Source organism: Ceratotherium simum, chromosome 4 (genome assembly GCF_057802395.1).
Source record: "Ceratotherium simum simum isolate JZ-2026a chromosome 4, ASM5780239v1, whole genome shotgun sequence".
Classification (NCBI taxonomy): Eukaryota; Metazoa; Chordata; class Mammalia; order Perissodactyla; family Rhinocerotidae; genus Ceratotherium; species Ceratotherium simum.
In genome coordinates, this window is record NC_141903.1 from 37,344,585 (window position 1) to 37,363,410 (window position 18,826).

Below are 18,826 nucleotides of genomic sequence, written 5' to 3' on the forward strand. Positions count from 1 at the left end.
ACTGGGCTTGTCGATGGTAGCTGAGGCTCTAGGAGAAACCAGCAGGAACCATCATGTCTCGGACACCTGACCCAGGGCTGAGCAGGCTGCAGCTCTCAGAGGAAAACAAGCCCCTTTTTCCATTGCCACTTCCTCCCCCCCAGCCCCTGGCTACGTCAGCACCCACATGTGCTGCTCAGATCAGTGGTTTGCCACTGCTGTGGCCAGCCCGGGGCTCAGGAAGTGACTCTGTCTTCGTTGTCTCTGGGGTGCCTGTCACACTTTCCGATGGCTGATGGGCTCTGCCGGAAACATGGAGGGCCTGGCCTTCAGTGGGTCTGGGGGCAGCTCTGCTCCCACCCGAAGGAGGGTCTTCAGGGGTGAGAAGAAACCTGAAGAAGCCAGGTATGGGATGGGACAGAAGACGCACTAAGAGAGCGGGGAGTAATAGAGAGATGGAGAAAGAGGAGAGAGGAGAGGATCATCCCAGAGTGTTGGAGTGTGACGCCATCTCATCTACTCCAATTACAGTTGGGGAGATGCGGTGCCAGAGGAGAACCTTGAGTCCTAGGATAGGTGGAGAAGGGACCATGCAGAGCCATGCTGAGGCCTGAGGCAGAGGGCGTCCCCTGGGCTCTGAAGAGGGTGCCTGGCATATTCTGGACGGGATCCTGGGGCTGCAGGGAAGAGACCATGGAGGATTTGGCCCAGGTGGGGTGGTCTGCCTGAGAGAGTTGGAGTCTGGGCTGCTGTCCTCAGAGTCTGCCTGTGGGGTCATGTGCCAGACAGAGTTAGGTTGGGCCTGAAGTGGAAAAGCCTGGGGCATAATAACTTGGGGAGGTGGCACAGAGGGTCTGTTAAGGGAAGAGGGAGTGGGTAGAGGTAGGTGAATGCTTAGGTAGGGCTCTCCAGGTCCTCTCTGCCTCAGAGTGCCCTGCAGATGCAGAAGAGGCTGCTGTCCTTGGACATCACTCCGTCTGCTCTGTGCTGGGTGGCCCTTCTCCCAGGCCAGGGGCTGGCAGGACCCTGGGCTTAGAGGACAATCCAGCCTGTGGTGGCTGCTTTGCTCCCTCCACCCCCAGCTGAATGTGCAGCAAAGTCTTCTGCAGAAATCTCTGGAAGCTTGACGGGCAGGGAGAGGGAGGGAAGCGTTACATAAGAGCCCACTGATGTGCAGGAAGTCTCGAGCAGCCTTTAGATTAGAAAGGCAGCGTTCCCATCCAGCCCAGAAAGGCAGGAATAGCAACAGTGGTTATTTCTGGCCCCTCACCACCGCCCAGCACTGGGACTGCTCAGCTTCATGGTGGGTGAGCTTGGACTCTGCAGACTTGGTGGGGGGGGGGGAGGGCAGGCAGCCCCCGGGGTTGCCCCACTCTTGCACTGGCCTCACCACCCTAAACACCAGGATGCAGCAATCAGTACTGGTGCTTGTTTTCTATGATTTTCCTTAATCTCTAGACATATTCTCTACCCCCACCGCCAAGACACATTTACAATGTAACAGGCTCTGTGCTAAACACTTGACAGGCATTTGTCCTCACAATGCCTATGAAGTAGGTACCATTCTTACCTCCATTTTTTTGATGAGGAAACAGACTCAGAGAGGGCAGGAGACTTGCTCAAGGTGAGAGAGCTGGGCTATGGTGGAGCCAGGATTCCAATCCAGACAGCCTGGCTTCAGAACTCTTTGGCTGAACCCCAGCTCATACCAAGAACAGTTCTCTGGGGCCCAGAATGAATTGGACAAAGGTTTTACCCTACAGGGGTTCTTGAGTCAAGCCGAACAGACACGTGAACAATCATTTCAATTCATCCATTCAACAATTATTTATCAAACATCTACTCTGCTCTAGGCATTAAAGATACAAAGAGAAGTAAGGGGATACTCCTTCTTTTGCAGTTCACAGCCTAGTGGGGAAGACAGACAAGTTAGCAAGCAATTACAACAGTGTGATCCGTGCCATCACGGGGGAGTCACAGTGACTGTGGGAGCCCCTAGTCTAGCTCCCACCACCTGAAGTGGTTCCCAGGCAGTCAGAGAGCCAGCTCCTCGTCATTTTTAAATAATTGTAGGAAGCTGGCAATTATTTGGTTGGGAAGGGCTGGCAGTGAGACCAGCCAGGAAACCATGCAGTAATCCAGGAGAGAGGATAAGCTCCTGCTGCATCAGCACCAGCTATCACAGAGGCTCCCTTCAGGGGCCTCCCCGTCAGAGGCAGAGAGCAAGAAAAACTGACATCCAAATTTACTACAGGCAGCTCGCACAAAGGTGCATCCATTTCCCTTGGTACAGTGGCAATAGGGTAGTTGGAGAGACTGGATGGAAAGGTCCTCTCTTTTTCCTCCTCCAACCATCTCTCTATTTACTCCACCCATATGGGAACCCTGTTTTAGGGCAAAGTCAAAATGAGTGACTGAAGAAGACGCTGACACCCAGAACCGGGAGAAGGAGCTTCCGTCCAGATTATCACACTGACACGTGGTGACAAGAGGGAGTGTTAGCTCCTATCCCTAGGAACATCCACAGAGGGGTCTCCGCTTTACTCTGGGCAGAGGCCGCACTTCTGTTCCTGTCAGCAGGCAGAGGGAGGGGATCTTTGGAACTTCTAGGACCCATTTTCCCTCTGGTGGAGCCACAGAGAGAGCCATCATGGCAGGATGACGGTGTCTCGAAGCTGACTTTGGGCTCGGTGTCTTTTTAAAAAAATTTATTATGATAAAATATACATAACATATGGTCCCGCCATATGGTCACCGGCGTAGTGGTTAAGTGTGCACGCTCAGCTTCAGCGGCCCAGGGTTCGCAGGTTTGAATCCCAGGTGCACATCGACGCACCGCTTATCAAGCCATGCTGTGGTGTTGTCCCATCTAAAGCAGAGGAAGATGGGCACGGATATTAGCCCAGGGCCAATCTTCCTCAGCAAAAAAGAGGAGGATTGGCATCGGATGTTAGCTCAGGGCTAATCTTCCTCACAACAAAAAAGAAATACATAACATAAAATTTACCATTTTAACCATTTTTAAGTGTATAATTTGGTGGCTTTAAGTACCTTCACAATGTTGTGCAACCATCACCACTATCCATTTCCAGAACTTTTTCATCATCCCAAACACAAACTTTGTACCTGTAAAATAATAATTCCCCATCCTGTCCCCTCCCCCAGCCCCTGGTAACCTCTGTTATAGTTTCTGTTTCTATGAATTTGCCTAGTCTAGGTACCTCACATAAGTGGAATCATATTTGTCCTTTTGTGTCTGGCTTATTTCACTTAGCATAATATTTTCAAGGTTCATCTATGTTGTAGCATGTGTCAGAATTTCAATCCTTTTTATAGGTGTATAATATTCTATAGTATGTATAGACCACATTGCGTTTATCCATTCATCTGTTGATGGACATTTGGGTTGTTTATACCTTTTGACTATTGTGAATAATGCAGCTGTGAATATTAGGGGGCAAGTATCTTTTTGCAGACTCTGTTTTTATTCCTCATCCCTCTAGCTATTACAAGAGGGACTTCCTGGTTTCCTACTACCGGTGACCAAAGCAGTAGCATCTCCCTCTTTAGATAGTTTTAATAATCAGAGTCTCCTCTGCCTCCCCTAATCCCACCCTTAGACTGGGGTCATGCCCAGAATGGCTGCACTGGTCTAGGAAAGAGGCTTTGTAGGGGTCACTGTAGGGTCAAAGCTCTGGATGGTTTATTTTTAGGAGCTGGGTGGTGGGAGTTTCATTGTCTTCTCTTGAGCTCTGGGTATGTTTGCCACCACTCCCCACCCCAGACCCAACTTTCTCCTTTCCCTGGCAACATCCAGGCTGTCTCCCTTTTCTCTCCAAGGCTAAATTGGAAGTGTGAAGCTGCTCTTCTTCCCAATTTAGCTTTTGAATTAAAGCGAGAACTGAATGTGGCTGGAAAGCTGACGCCCATCTGTGTGTGTGTGAGAGAAAAGGAGAGCAAGTGAGCATGAGCACATTCAGGGGGAGTCAGAGCAGCAAGGGGAGCTGATCTGGGCAGCTGATGTTTAGCACAGACACCCATCCTCAGGTGCAGGCAAACAGCTCGGCAGAGAGACGCTGAGGTTTGAAGGTTGGTGTTTTCCAGAAGTGGAAGATGCTGCAGGGACATCATTCAACATTCCACAAAAACGAGCCAAGCGCTTATTGTGTGCCGGGCCCCGTACTAGATGCTGGGGAAACAGTGCTGAACAAGGTAGACCCACTGCCTAGGCCCTGGCTTTCAGTCCGGTGGGGAAACAGGGTGATGTGTGCTGTCAGGGAGGAAGAGCAAGATGCCCCAGGGGCCTGGACAGGGTGGGGTGGGGGAGTCACATTTGAGCTGAGACTTGAAGCGCAGGCAGCTAACCAAGTGCAGCAGGAGAACAAGAGTGCTTGGGCAGAAGGCACTGCGCATGCAAAGATTTGAGTCGGCCTGGCTTCTGCAAAGGAGGGCGCTGGTACTGGGTGAGTTGGGCTCAAGAGGGCTCAAGAGCTTCCTCCTCCTCCTCCTCCTCCTCCTCTCCTTGCCTCTTCTTCCAGGAAGAACAAAACCAGATGAGAGTGACTTGGGCCAGAGAAGTCTGGGAGCATGTGAGTCCCTTCTACTCAGGCTCTAATAGCAGAGGTGGGGGCAGGGAAGCTACAGGTCTCCTTCTGCGTCACCACTCAGAAAGCTGGACCTGCCAGGTCCAAGATGGACACGGAACAGAGGAAATGGGATCTCAATCACATCATAGGAGACAAAGGTATCAAGAAGCGTCTCAGCTTGGTTTAGCTTACCCTATCCTTCCCAGGACCGGGGCTGGCTGTGTTGGTCTTTGGGGGACATTTCCTCTTCTTACCTGATGGGAATGAATCATGATTCCGGCTGAGATGGGAACAGGTTGAAAGCTTGGCAAAGAAAGACCCTCTGTTGGTAGAGACAGGGAAGAGCTGTCTGGGGGGCCATGCATTTCTCTGTCAGCTCTTGAGTTCCCCAATGACAAGCACTGCTAAGGGATGCTGGTGTAAAACTCACCATCAATATTCAGGCAGCATTATTTATTGATCACTCATCTGGCTGGGACAAAAGGAGAGGGTAATTCATTAGGGATGCAGGGCTGGTGGGGTCAATTTGGGAAAGAGGTCAGGGAAAGGTAGGTCATTGAGGAGCTCCAGCCCTGGATCCTGCAAAACCACCTTGGGATTCCAGAGTTTGGGGATTATGGTCTTTTGGTCTCCTTTTTTAACCCCACAGTACCCCAGATGAAAATAAGGGAAGGGCAAGGGACAGGGAAACCTGGGGCAGGCCTGGGACCACCACTGTGGCCATCAGGGAGATCATATCCAGGGAATCCTACAACTGAGTGAGCTTCCCTGCCTCTGGGCCCAAACTGCCCCTCCCAAGTTCCCTACCCCTTGCCACCTCTTGGGTCCCTCTCCCAACCTGCCCCTGAAATCAGCTCCAGCAGCCTCTCTAGATGCCATTTCAGAAGACTTTCAGAAGTCCCTTGGGCTGCAGGGCCCTCCCAGGGTCAGCATGGCAATTTCCCTGCTCCTAGGAGGGTGCCTGATCCTCACCCAAAGGGCATCCCTGCCCACTGTGTCTGACCATCTCTCCTGTGGGGAGTGGGCAGGGGATGGGCACACAGGCTGGGCTTAGGAAGTGATTGCTTGAGAATCCATAGCTGTACTGTCCACCTGTAAGGGTGCTTTCCTCATGAACCTCCGACTCCAGGGAGTGGGGCATAAGGCACCTTGCTTGCCAGACCTTAAGCCGACTGGCTGGCTGCAGGAAAGGTTGTCCTCTGCAGGGGCTTGGGAATCCCACATTGGGAGGGAGCTGCGCCACCTTGTGGCCTTTTTCCTCCTTGCAGGCGTCCCTGCCACCTATCGCTGCCTCCAGCCTAGATATGGGACAAGCTCTCAGGCAGAACCCAAATGGCTCTAAGACTTGAGGTACCCTCCTCTTCCCGGCAGGCCTGACCTAGCTCAGAGAGGGAAAAAGGGGGGGAATTTGGGAGGGAGATGATCACATACTGGCTGAAATTTAAGGCAGTGGGGAAGCCACTTTTGGCCTTGAAACAGTCTCTCCCTATGGGGGAGAGATATGGGGACCATGGCCCAGAGCCACCAGAGCCCCTCCCTTATCTGCCTGCCCCCCTTTCCTCCAGGCTGAGCAAGGCTGGGCTCAGCTCTGCTGATCAAGGAAGAGCTGGCAGAGGCTGGAGCTGCTGGCTTTTCTCTGACGTCATGGCCTGGCAATCCCATTTTAAGTAGGTTCTCGGGGTGTGGGGCACAGACAAGAAACGGAGTGGGAGCCAGCTGAAGCAGTTCTAGGCCTGAGGCCATTCTAGCCAGGGACCTTAGGCCTGGAGAGCTGCCTGGTGTCCACAAGATGGTCTGGGCGCGGGACACAGGGCTAGACCTCAGCCCCCACTCCAAAGCCAGTGTCTCTCAATGGCTGCAGGGCACCCAGGCAGTGATGAAGCACCCTCCATGTAGCTCTAGCCATACACCTCTGTTCTGATATCTTTTCCCCACTCTCCTGGCCTAGAGAGAGCCACTGAGGCAGAGGGGAGAGGGCGGGTGGCCCCAGGGAATGAGACAGCAAGAGGTCACCTAGACTCAGATGTATTCCACCAGCCTCCTCCCAGGAGCTTCCCCCCATTCTTTTTGTCACCTCCATCTCTCCTCTCTTCCCCTGCACCATAGGGGCCAGGCCCTGTGCCGAGTTCTAAGAGACTGAATGTTTCCATGGCAACAGACCAATGAGCTTGGAAATCCTGGCATGTTCCTGTTGACACAGGGAAACCCAGATGTACATGGAGAGCCTGGCACTGTGGAATCTGTCAGTGACCTCCTTTAGCCACCGGTCATTGTGGGTGCAAGTGTGTATCTGAGTGTGTGTGTGTGTGTTTGTGTGTGTGTGTGTGTGTGTGTGAGTGATATGCAGCAAATGGGATTTAGGCTAGCGAGGGCCTAACCTGATTTCCTGGCCATATGGTAGCTGCTAGCATGAGACCGTAGCATCTTCCTCTCTGGAGATCTTTCTAGAACAAGGGAGTCTCTCCCCTGAATTCTACCCTGACACTTCTTCTCCTTTCTGATAGAGAAAGGGACCATTTTGCTCAGAGACCTATGGTGAAAGGAATGACCTTTAGAGAGCTGTTGACTGGGGATTCCAGGGAGGACAGAAAGAGCATCATACATCCCGCCTCCACTGGGACCTCAGTTCAGGAGGTTCTGAGCCAGCTTGGCTCAAGTGTGGCAGAGGGACGTGCCCCTGTGATGCCAGGGAAGGGAGAGGAAAGCCTGAGGTATGGGCATTTTGCCAACTCTGGGATCCAGAGCCTGGGGCTAGGTCCCCACACACCTCTACCCACCCCATGCTCTGCTTCCTCCAGTTTCCTTCCACAAGGCTGAGCTGCTATTTCTCTGCTCCCTTCTCCCTCCCTTCTCCTTCCCTCCCTCTCTCCCCCCTCCCTCTCCTCTATTTTCCTTTGTTCATCTTCTCTGATGCTGCCTCTGCTCCTCTGTCATCCTTTCCCTTCTCCTGGGTTCTACCTTCCAGGGTCTCATCCCCAGCCAGTTGTGCCCCTTGTCCCCTGGTGGCCTTGGCTCTACGTCCCAAGGGCTCAGACCCCATGCCCTGCAGCCTCCCTCCTTCTTCTCTCCTCCAACCTAGCCGAGGAGCTCGGGGCTTGGCCTCTCCCTCCTGGGGCCACATGGGCATGCCTCTTTGGCCTAGCCCTTGCTTCCCTGTCCTCCTTCTCTGTCTCCAGGGTCAGACATGAACCATGGGGCTGGTTCCCCATCTCCACCTCTCCCCTCAACAAACCTGTCTCCTCCTTTCAGAGTCTCCGGTTCACAGCCCTCCTCCAAGATTTTTCAGCATTTCTGGGCACTGTGGCCATCCAATCCCCTAGCCCTGCCCAGCAGCCCCCATATCCCATTCTCTCTTCCGTGGGGGCCTCTTTGGGGTCTTTGTCCCCAGAGCTTACACGTGACACTTTCTGTGAGGTACCAGAAGGTCCATTGGGGGAGGGGATCTCAGGGCAGGATTCTGAGGGACAAGACAACTTTTGAGGGTTGGGGCCCCTAGCCCTTCTGGCCCCTCCTAGTCCCCTGGCTCTATCTTGAACCCTCGAAACCATGTTCCCAGAGTCAATCAGCTCAAACCTATTTCTTACTTTGGAGATCAGAACTCCTAGGGTTCATAGTCTGACCTCTTCCCCCCTCTCTCCCACCGCTGGGCCCTACTTCTCACTTGAGGTCCTTCCCACTTGTGGACTGGGTGGGGCAAGAACAGAGTACAGAGGCTGAAATAAATGAGGTGCCAGATTTGGTTTATTGGCTCATCCAGTGCCATAGGTCCAATGGGCACCCTTTCCATGGAATTGGGAGCTCCTTGGCTCCTAAATTTCTTTTTCTTCTTCACACATTCCTCCTGGCCCTGACTGAAGCCACGGCAGAAGCTGGGGCAGGGTGTGGGGCAAAGGCTGGGCTCTGACGGGTTTGCTCACATGGGGCCCAGTCTGCTTGGCACAGGAAGAGGACCCTGGGGGACAGAAGGATGGGCCCCCCGGGTTAGGAGGAAAGGAGCGGGCTCAGCAGGGACCTCTACAGGGGGCCCTGAGGGTAGAGGAGCCCAGCCCAGGGGCAGGGCAGGGCAGGAATGGGAGGAGACAGAAGGAGATAGAAGGCAGAGAAGGTGAGAGGCCCCTCAGAGCCCCACTCTCTCATGGGCTGGGGTCCTCTGAGGCTCTGAAACTAGCAAGGAGGGCTGAGAGGGAGAAAGGGCCAGCTGGCTGAGCGGGGGGAGGTCACTGCTAGAGGGAAGGTCCTTTACCCCAATCCCCCAGCTCTAGACCCAGAAAGATACACACACACATTCACTCACACACACTCCCGGAACCCCACCTCTTTTTAGTAGGGACATGTAGCACACAGCCCCACCCAATGCCCCCAGCTGCAGCTCTGGCCTGCCTGGTTGTCCTGGTCCTTTAAGCACACACTAAGACCCTGTCCTCCATTCAGAGCTGTGGCCTGGAGCCCCTGCCCAGGTTCTCCAAGGCCTTCTCCACGCCCTCCCTCTCTCCCAGGTGCCCTCAATCTGGGCTGTGATGCTCCCCACCCCTGACCCAGGGAGCACTGTAGGGACATGTTAGGACCTCAGAGAAGGGGATGGCCATGGTCTTCAGCAAGGCACTGGGTGGGCAGGGGCAGGGCTGGAGCAGGGAGAGTAGCGGTTCAGGCTCTGAGGAGCCCCCACCTCCCTGGGTGGCTCAGTCCTCAGCTCCTGCTCTAGCCTCTACCCTCAACCCCCACAGCAGGGCCTCCTTTCTCTTTTCCAAGCCCTTCCAGAGGAGTGGCCACTGGGCAGGCACTGGAAACAGCCATCTGAGGGGCCCTGGGGCCTGAGACACGTGGGCTACTGGCACAGTGTGAAGCAGGGGCTCTGCAGCCGGTGGGGGTCAGGACCTCAAGCCGAGTCGCCCCCACCAGAGGTCTTCTTCTTGGGCCGGGTCTTCAGTGTCTTGGAAGCCAGTGGCTGTGGGAAGGAGGGAGGAAAACAGAGAGCTCAGCCTGAAGCCACAACCCCCTCCCCATTCCCAAGCTCTGGCCCAGGCTCTCACCTCAGCTTTGGGCAATTTTTTGATGGATTTGACCCTCTTAGGGGCCTTGTCCCCCATGTCATCCTCAGAGGTCTCTGTCCGGGGATCTGCCTGGTTCGTGCTAGACCTTAAACTCAAGGCAGGGTCATCTCCTGGTTGGCGGAAGGAAAGGAGAACAGGGGCCAGGTGTCTCTCCCACCTGACCTCCTTGCCCTAGGGTTCTCCACCAAACCTGGGCCCTGCCTGTACCTAAGTCCTCAATGGTGTCCAGGAGGCTTCCAGGGCTGGATCGGAGGCGGCTGTCAGGCCCCTGCAGGGGCAGTGCATCCTCGTCCCGGATCAGGGTCAGGTCCTGCATGCTGAAGCTTCGGAGCTTCTCTGACAGCACCCCCTGGCCCTAGGGTCACCACCACGCGCCAGGAGAACCGGAGGAAGGGGCGGGGTGGAGAGAGAGGTCACCATGGGGCACTGGGCAGCTACTGGGTTCCCCACCCCGTCCTCACCCAGTCGTACGACAGCACTGACAGGCTGGATGATTTCCCTTTGGATGATGAGGAAATTGTGGCTCAGAGGTGGAAGTCACTTAGCTGGAGGGTAGTACAGCCAGGACTGGAACCCCAAGCTGCATAAGCCCCAAACTTTCACGGCCCTGAGGACAGGGTGGATGCAAAGGGGCCTGGCCAGGGGTACAAGATGAACAAGGTGGGGTCCTGGGAGCCTGGGTCTGCCCTTATCTCACCTTGGCAGCCTGGGTCTGCCCCCGTCTCACCTTGGCAGCAGCTGTGACCGCGGCGTTGGCGGCCAGGTTCAGGCCTCTCTTGCCCACCCTCATCATGGTCTCATAGCTCTTGTCTCGGGCCTGCGTGATGTACTCGTCGATCTCCTGAGAGGTTGAAGGAGAAGGAGGAGGAAGTGAGGGGTGGGCCCTGATGGCCAGGACCTGCTCTGCCCTTGTTCACACCTGGACAAAGGCACTGCTTGCTCCAGGAGGCCAGGGCTCTGCCAGGTCACTTTAAGGCTCTGGGCACCCACAGGGAGAGCCAGGAATGTATGTGGCTGCAGGCACTGGGTTGCTGTGGCCTGGGGCAGGCTGGGAAGCGAGCTGAGAGTGGGGGCAAACCTTCTCCTTGTTGGACAGTGTTGGGTGCACGAACTTGCGGTAGAGCACACTGGAGCCCTTGGTATAAGGGGACAGCAGCCATATCACGAAGGCGATCTTGAGCTCAAAGTAGAAGGGGAACCTGTGGAGGGGACAGAGGCAAGTGGCAGAGCCCAGGACAGGAGTCAGGAGGTACACTGATCCTCTGCATTTCCCTGGCCAGCCCCCAACCCCTTAGTGCAGTAGGGTGCCCATATGGCTCAGGAAACTGGTCATTTCTAATCTCAAGGGGACTGGGAGGCTCAGCTGAGACCCCAAGTGGGAAGGTGAGAAGTGACTCCAGCAGGAATTCCCCTCAGCAGTGGCTCTCCTCGGCCTCTCTCTCTCAGAATCCCAGCCCTGTCACTCTGACAGAGGCCCCCACTCCTCTGGCCTGGGGTCAGCACCCAGGTGAGCTCCCTAACGTCCCGGGCACACTCCTGGGTCCTCACCCCCATCTCTTCCTGCCCTCCCTCCCATGAAGAAGACAGGGCTTCTCCAGCTGTGCTTTGGGTCCCATCCCTCGCAGCCATGACATGCTCCTTGCTTTTAAGGATTGTTCTCCATTCCCCACGGGCTCCTCCTCAGGCCACAAACTCCTTCAGGCAGGTCTCCTCACCAAGCCCTCTCCTTTGCTTGTGTCAAGAGGCATCTTCACTCACTCTCCTCAATTTTTAACCCATTACTCTTTCCTAATCTGACCCCACTCAACTTTCTCTGCTGAAACAATTTTTCTCAAAGGCCATAGGCCCTTGTAATTTACAAATGCAATGATCTTTTGTCTCTACCTCTCCATAAAACTCTCTTCTCTTGACTTTCCATGTACTGTGCTGTTAGTCCTCTCTTCTAAAAGGCATTTGCTCATTTGATAAACATTTTTGAGCTCCTGCTGTGAATATATAGATGATTAAGACATTCTCTTCCTCAAAGTGCTCATACATAGTACACTAGTGCCTGGAAAATGCCTTTGAAATACAAGCATCCAATGTTTATAGAATTGAATCATATGCCTATATTACAAATAGGGAAACTGAGGCCTAAATAGCTGTCACCTGCCCAATGTCACAGTAAGTCTGGCAGAAGCAGGTTTCCTGAAACTATTGTGGTGCTTTGGCTGCCAGAAAGAAATGTGGGGGTTATGTCTGTTCTTATTCTGTTGATCAAGCCAGGCCTGGATGGGGGGTGGCATCCAGGACCCCATGGAACTGTAGGGGGACTCCACTCTGGGTCTCAATCTTCTATTTGCTGGCTAGGTAGAGAAAGTCAGAGGCCCTGGACCCAGAGATGTAGGGAGGGGATGCTGGACCTCACCAGGAAAGCACGATATCCGTGAGTGTCTCAGCCGTGGTGAAGAAGGCAAAGACGATCCAGTACATCATCCATTTCACCTGAGGGTACAGAAGGTAGTGTTGGCTGGGGCCTCAGGAGAACACCCAGGACCCCACCTCTGCCTGCCAACAATGCTGGAGGTGCTGTGGGGAAGGGATTTTTAAGACCTCAACTTTGCCTGCGGATCACACTAGGGCTGGGGGAAAGGAACAACCAGAATCTCCTTTGGACAGGGTCTTGTTAAGTGCTGACAGCATTGGTACAAAGTCACCCCCATCTGTAATGTGACCCATTGTCCCCTCCTTTCTCTGCCATTGGGTTGGGTGGGAGATGAAGGGTCATACACTCACATATTCCTTCACGTTTTTTGTCTTCACGGCCTTGTAGGAAGAATAGGCTGGGTACAGGGTGCCAAAGATGAGCCTAGGGAGGCAGGCATGGTTACTGGGCCCCTTGGCCAAGAGCAGTGGCCTCTCCCTCCCAGCTCTGCATCAGTCTTTGGGTAGGTAAGGGGAGAAGGGACAGAACTCCAGAGTGCCACATAAGCTGGAGTGATGAACTCAGGTCAGGGGTTAAGGTCAAAGCAGTCAACTCTCAGGCGATACACAAGCATGGAGGCCTTAGCCAGCGAGGGTGATGCCCCTTCCCCCTCTATTGTTCAGTTTTTCTCCAGGCCCTGAGGTAAAGAAAGACCCAGAGGCCAGAGGGTCCAATATGGTCTCTTCAGCCATGATCCTTGGTTATGCACAAATATATCACGGGGAGTGGAGGTCTGGTCACTGCCATGGGGGTGTCTTCCTTCTCCAGACACCATGCCCATTTCCTCTACCTCTCTGTCTCAGAGCCAGGCTGGGTGGGGCCAGGTCTTCAAGGGAACCTGACACCACCTAACAGGGCACTCTACCTGGCAGTCAGAGGCACCACTGTGGCCCTGAGGACCTGAGCCCTGAGGACCTGCCTGGGAGCAGAGGGCACAGCAGGGGAAAAGAGGAGCCCTGAGGACCTGCCTGGGAGCAGAGGGTACAGCAGGGGAAAAGAGGTTTATTCCCCCATGTAAACACTCTTGGGACTAGGCGCAGGGGAAGGCCCTGGGCTCAAGGCCGTGGCTGGAGTGGGGCCTGGTAGTGACCCCATTAGAGACCACATAAAGGACACAGGTGAGGGAATGAGAGGACCGATGCCTCTCAGGGAGCTCATCCGGACAAAAAAGAAAAGCCACTTTGAAGGCCACATGGAGATATGAGGCCCCTGGATTCCCTCTGGGGTGGTAGGGAGGAGGGAGACTGATGGATCTAGAGGAAGCCGACACAAGCACACAAGAGCACTGAATGGGAAGAAGGCAGCAGGGAGGGGATTCTGGGGTGTCAGTCCCCCATAGAGAAGGCAGAGAGGCAGGGTCCTGAGCTGGGGCAGGGGTTGGCTGAGGCCCACGTGGAGCCCCCGCTAGACCCAGCCCCTTGACAACATGTGGGTACTGCCTGTTCCCACATGGACCCACCTTATAGAGGCAGGATACTTCTGAATGGGCCTGTAAAGATGGGGTGGGGGGCAGAATCCTCAAGGACAAAGTCTGGGGTTGTGGGAGCAGGGTTCCCTCCTGGAGCCTGGGGGAGGTGGCAGGGACATAGCTCCATGGTGTGGCTCGGAGCCTGGAATGAAGGCCACCTAACGCCCTGCCCTCCCCTCTGTCGCTCTCACAATCCTAGGCTGAGCACACACATCTTCTCCTGGTTACCTCCCACACTATGTCCTCCAAGCATCTCTGCTTCCAGATACCCAGATGTCCTCCCTGGGGGGTCTTAAGAGCGTGTGCCCTCATCCTCAGTCTCCTGACAGACAGTGGAAGGCAGAGGAGGGACCGGGCCCTCTGGGGAGGCCAAGGTTGCTGGCTATGGCCCTAAGCTATGGAATGATGAGGCCCTGCCTTGCTCCCCACTCTTCCATTAGCTCTCTCCCCCCAGGGAGATGTGGGTCCAGGTCTGAGGAGCTCCTCGAGCCCAGATCTGCTAGGTGGGGGAGGGGACATGCCCGCCTCCTCTCATAAATCAAGCCATGCTGCTCAGCTTCTAGGATGAGGAAGGGCAAAGGAGCAGGGAAATTAAAAATAAAAGGGGTGGGAAGCCAGGCCTGTCATGCTGCTCTGAATACTCCCCCTCTCCAGTCCTGGGTCCCACACGTCCATGTCTCTGGGGACCCCAAATAAGGACGCTGTGCCTTTAAGTGACTGTGCTGTGTGAAGCTACGGAGTGGTCCATGCCGGGCTTCAATACCCCTCGCCTCCCATCACTAACCCCTATCCCCCTCCCACCCCGGCCGCGCCCCGCCGCCGCCGCACTCACACCACCAGGCGAGAGATGATCCAGGACACCATGGCGGGGCCGGGCGGGGGACCCGGCCCGGGCCGAAGATGCAGCTGCCGGAGGTTGAGCGGCGGCGGCAGCAGGAACCGCAGTAGCAGCCGCAGCCGCAGCAGCAGCCGCCGCGGGGGCCGCGGAGCGCTGAGCCGCCGCCGTTAAAGGGGAGGTCCCTGCCGCAGCGGCGGTCCGTGGGCGGCGGCGGCTCTTAAAGGGGAGGCCGTGGCGGTTGCGGCGCGCCCCCTGCACCTGCTGTCGCTGGGCATGCGCCCTTGACCCTCGGTGCCCTGCCTTCCTCTAATCACTTGTTCACCTTTCTTGTGTTCCAAGCCCTGGGTTGAGGTCCGCAGAGGCCTTCATAGTTCCATCCTGACATCCCAGCCCACATTAGTCTGAAAGGCTTAAAAATCCTTTTAGGAATAATAGCTGTGACTTATTGAGTGCTTACTGTGTGCCAGGCCCTGTGCTAAGAGCATCACATGCATTATTTCAGTGAATCCTCACCACCATCCTATAAGGCAGGGGCTATAATTATCCTCATTTTGATGATAAGGAAATGGGAAGCTTAGGGAGGTTCAAGAATTTGCCAAGGGTCACAAAACGCCTAAGTCATGCTGCTGAGATACGAACCCAGGAAGTCTACTTTAAACAGGTTACTTCTCCCAACTGCTGACTAGCAAACCCTCCTCCCCCATCACAGGCCCTGTAGAGTCACCCACCCGAGAGCTCCTGACATCAAAGGTATAGCTGCTCCTGTCCACCCCACCCGTTTTTGACCATCACCAATCACCCCAGTTGGAAGAGGACCCACCCCCCAGTCTGATCCGCTTTTTTAGGTGGTCAGTTTCTAAGCTTTGCAGGGGAACAGAGCCTTGTGCTCCCAACGTGGATATCCTGGGGTAGAGGAGTCAGATTTCTCTACAAAGAGAGGGACTGGGAGAGAGGCCTGAGGTCCCGTTTAGAGATGGATCCAGGGGCTCCAGTTCCACCCCCATCAGCAAGCACTGGCAGCAGTGGATGCCCTAATTCTGAAGACATTTATATCCAGAATGTAGGCTAGCCCGCCTCCTGATTTTCACCAAAGCAACAAAGCTCCAACCTCTGTACCCACCCTTCCCCCCATGCTTTCCTTTCCTGTCCCATTTCAAAGCTTCTGCATTCTTCTACCCTTTATGTCGAGGTGTAATCCTTTTGGTATCACAGCATCAACTGTGCCCATCCAGGCTGAAAGGACACACTCAGCTCTGTATTTAAGTTATGGTCCTATTCAAACTCAGTATCCTTGAACCACACAATGGTCTATTTCCACCCTGATAATTGTATTTCCAGGCTCAAACACTTAGGAAGATGTTTTCCAACAGGCTCCAGAGAAGCAGCCTCTGATGACCCCTCTTGCTATTCTTTACAACTTCTTCTTCAAAAGGACTTTTCTAATTGGAATGCAGTCTGTCCTCACCCCTCAAGCCACTTAAATTGCTGCTTGATAAACAAAAATAAATCCTATTTGGGTCTTCTGCCACCAACTCCGAGGTGGATCTAGGGCCACATGTTTCATACGTGGGCAGCCCAGGCCTCCTGCTTTGAGAAACTCATTGCCCAAAACCTTGCTCAGGGTCCCCCAACCCACCAGTGCCTCAGGAAGGTGGGACCCCACTTTTCTCACTCCATTCACAGAGCATAAACTATGGAAAACCCATCTCTCTTCCCACCCTCTAACTCAAGTGGCCCCTTCCCTCACCCCCAAGCCCTCAAACCACAATGACCTGGCACTTCCCTCTTCCAATTGGGCACAAATTCAGGAAGCAAAGAGTAATAACTGGATGCAGCAATGTAATGAAGATTTGAAAATGAACCATCCTCCACCTCTAACTCTGCCCTTAACCTGGCTTTGCTTTTTATTTTTATTTTATTTTTTTTGTGAGGAAGATTAGCCCTGAGCTAACATCTGTCGCCAATCCTCATTTTTTTGCTGAGGAAGACTGGCCCTGGGCTAATATCCGTGCCCGCCTTCCTCCACTTTATATGGGACACCGCCGCAGCATAGCTTGACAAATGGTGTGTTGGTACGCGCCTGGGATCTGACCTTGGGCTGCCACAGCAGGGCACATGCACTTAACCGCTATACCACCGGGCCGGCCCCCTGGCCTTGCTTTTTAGAACGGCTGGCACAGGAAAAATTTAGTCCACTCCGAACAGATTTGTTAGATTTTTAATAAGAACATGGAAATCCCAATCAGCCCTTCAACAAAATTAAAATACAGAAAGTGAAATTAAAAGTATTCTACAGTAAATGACTTTTATTAAAAAAAAAAAAGTTAACTGTGAACATATAAACAAGCCTGCAGGGCACTACAGTACAGCTGGAAAGAAGACAGATACATTTTCCAATGTACCTATGGGCCTATGAATTCCATTATTTTCAAATAAATTCTTAATAAAACTCCAATGAGTTGGAAAGTTTTGCTGAAAATATTTCTGGACAAAAACCCCCCAAACCAAAAAGCCTCATGTAGGAAATCAAACTTTCCTTTGTATTTGGAACTGAAAGAGGAGTCCCAAGGGAACGCTGGTAATAGGTGAAAATGGTTCCTGGAGTCACCAGAGTTTTATACGTGTGGAATACACCACAGCTCAGACACGACAAAGTTCTTTCTCAGATGGCTGTTCCCTCAAGATAGGACTGAGATGGGAGGGGAAGAAACTAAAAGAATCCTAAAAAGCCAATTCTTTTAAATTCTGCTTTGGCTGATTTTGTGCTATAATGGGCAGTTGATTTCTAAAAATCATATCTCTTCAAAGAGTTTTATTGAAAGGAAGACTAAATGTAATGTGCCTTTCCTCATAATCCAGGAAAACAACTGTGGTATTTCAAAAATTCTAAAAATATCTACTTTCATGAAATAGTAACTATTTCACTACAAACCTATTTTTCACTAAATACACACGTTTCCTAATCCTGGAGCCTCCTGGGAAAAGCAGTGGGTTCTCCCTGGGTCCTGCAAGACTCCAGTGTTCACGGGAGAGATTGTGGGCAATGGCTTCACCCCGTCTCCTGGGATGGGCTATGTCAAAGATCACGTGCAGAACAACTGTCAGGCTTCCACCAGGCACGTTTACATGATTAGCCCCTATTTGTACCAGTTTTGTTTTTCTCCCTACCTCCAAACACGTTCCCACTTAACTAGGCACAAGAGAAAAAGAAAAGAACGGTGTGCCCACGTTCCTGGTTTCCACAAATCTCAAATCACGAGAACGTGCAGGAAAGCCCAGCGATGTTCAGGCAATGCAGAGTCCCAAAAGGCCACAGGCTGGGGATGTGGCACCCTCAGCTTGGAGTCTGAAACTGTGTGTGTGAACAGTGACTTGCCTGTGTCAACCTTCAGTGTTGAGGCAGCGTAGAAAAGAGTGGCTGGAGAGTTTGTAATACTGACCACACTGGCTCCAAGTGAAGGGCCTCTGCTCCAGCAGAGAACCCTGCCGTTCCCTGTATGTGTTGTGAGTGAAAGACCTGCTTCACAGGGGAGTTCGAATTTCTCCACACCTAAGACCTTGCCAGTTTTGATTCATGAGCCTTGAGGGTGCCAACAGCATCTTTCACTGCATGATAAATGATGTTCTTCACCTGGAGAGAGCAATCAGCACAGTCAGTTCATGGCAGCCCCATACTGTGTTCTGGAAATGAAAATGTATGTTCTACACTGACTATAAGCCTACTGGTTAGTGAGGAAACCCCTCAACCAGGACTGCATGTTTCCCAAATCAATCCCAAAGATGATTTACAAGTCACATAGGATATAAGGTCTATATTTAAAAAAGAATGATGAAATCATTTGAAAGGCTATATAATCACCGTCATCTATGTGCTTACTGTGTGCTGAGCACTATTGCTAAACTCTTTATGTGGACTTTCATTTAATCCTTACCATAATCCTATGAGGTAGACTCTATCATTATCCCCATTTTATAGATAAGAAACTGAGGAAACCAAGGTTCTATGGTTAAGAACCTTGCCTAAGGTCCTATAGATAATAAGAATGCACTAAAACAATAGTGGGCAGGTATATTATTGGATATTTTTTCCCTTTGTGCTTAAATGCATTTTTTACTTTGTCTAAAAAGAACACGTGTGTGAAGTAGGAAGGTATAGTAAAAATTATTAAAGTGAACAGGCTTATTAAAATAAAGTGAACAGGCTAAAGATAGTTTTAAACCAAGATGGTGATTATTTCTGGGGAGGGAAAGTGAGGAGATGGATTGGGGAAGGGTACTTGGAGACTTCAACAATGTATATTTTGTATATGTGTATGTTGTATATGTGTATGTGTAATAATGCTTTATTCCTTAAACTGATAGGAACACAAGCCCCTTTCGCTATTCTCTATTAATTTTTTTGTATTAATTCAACAAATATTTACCGAGTACCTACTATGT

General features: G+C 52.7%; 2 protein-coding genes across 4 annotated transcripts in view; both read right to left on the bottom strand.

Moving 5' to 3' along the window:
* Nucleotides 1–8,182: 8,182 nt before the first annotated feature.
* On the bottom strand, nucleotides 8,183–14,486 carry REEP2 (receptor accessory protein 2). Of its 2 annotated transcripts, none has more exons than XM_014795614.2 (8): nucleotides 14,381–14,486; nucleotides 12,392–12,464; nucleotides 12,024–12,100; nucleotides 10,695–10,815; nucleotides 10,344–10,457; nucleotides 9,824–9,965; nucleotides 9,596–9,726; nucleotides 8,183–9,510 (listed from the first exon to the last, which is right to left on the bottom strand). In XM_014795614.2, the coding sequence occupies exons 1-8, from the start codon at nucleotides 14,410–14,412 to the stop codon at nucleotides 9,442–9,444; spliced, it is 759 nt and encodes a 252-aa protein (XP_014651100.1). In that variant the 5' UTR covers nucleotides 14,413–14,486; the 3' UTR covers nucleotides 8,183–9,441. The 2 variants fall into 2 exon arrangements, with proteins under 2 accessions (XP_014651100.1, XP_004420190.1); XM_004420133.3 differs by having other exon boundaries at nucleotides 9,824–9,971.
* A 2,104-nt stretch (nucleotides 14,487–16,590) lies between these two features.
* KDM3B (lysine demethylase 3B) overlaps nucleotides 16,591–18,826 on the bottom strand; it is a 62,499-nt gene continuing 60,263 nt past the window's right edge. For both annotated transcript variants that reach the window (XM_087429732.1, XM_004420134.2), the window contains one exon: nucleotides 16,591–18,017. In XM_087429732.1, coding sequence (XP_087285858.1) covers nucleotides 17,937–18,017 — 81 coding nt within the window. In that variant the 3' untranslated portion in view covers nucleotides 16,591–17,936. The remainder of the gene's footprint in view (nucleotides 18,018–18,826) is intronic.

Excerpts from the sequence above, each read along its gene's own strand:
- REEP2 (XM_004420133.3), bottom strand. The coding sequence starts at position 14,412 with ATGGTGTCCTGGATCATCTCTCGCCTGGTGGT. Across the intron at positions 9,727-9,823 it reads GGACACCATTGAGGACTTAG|GAGATGACCCTGCCTTGAGT; the intron begins GTACAGGCAGGG and ends TCCGCCAACCAG. Across the intron at positions 9,511-9,595 it reads AAAAATTGCCCAAAGCTGAG|CCACTGGCTTCCAAGACACT; the intron begins GTGAGAGCCTGG and ends TCCTTCCCACAG.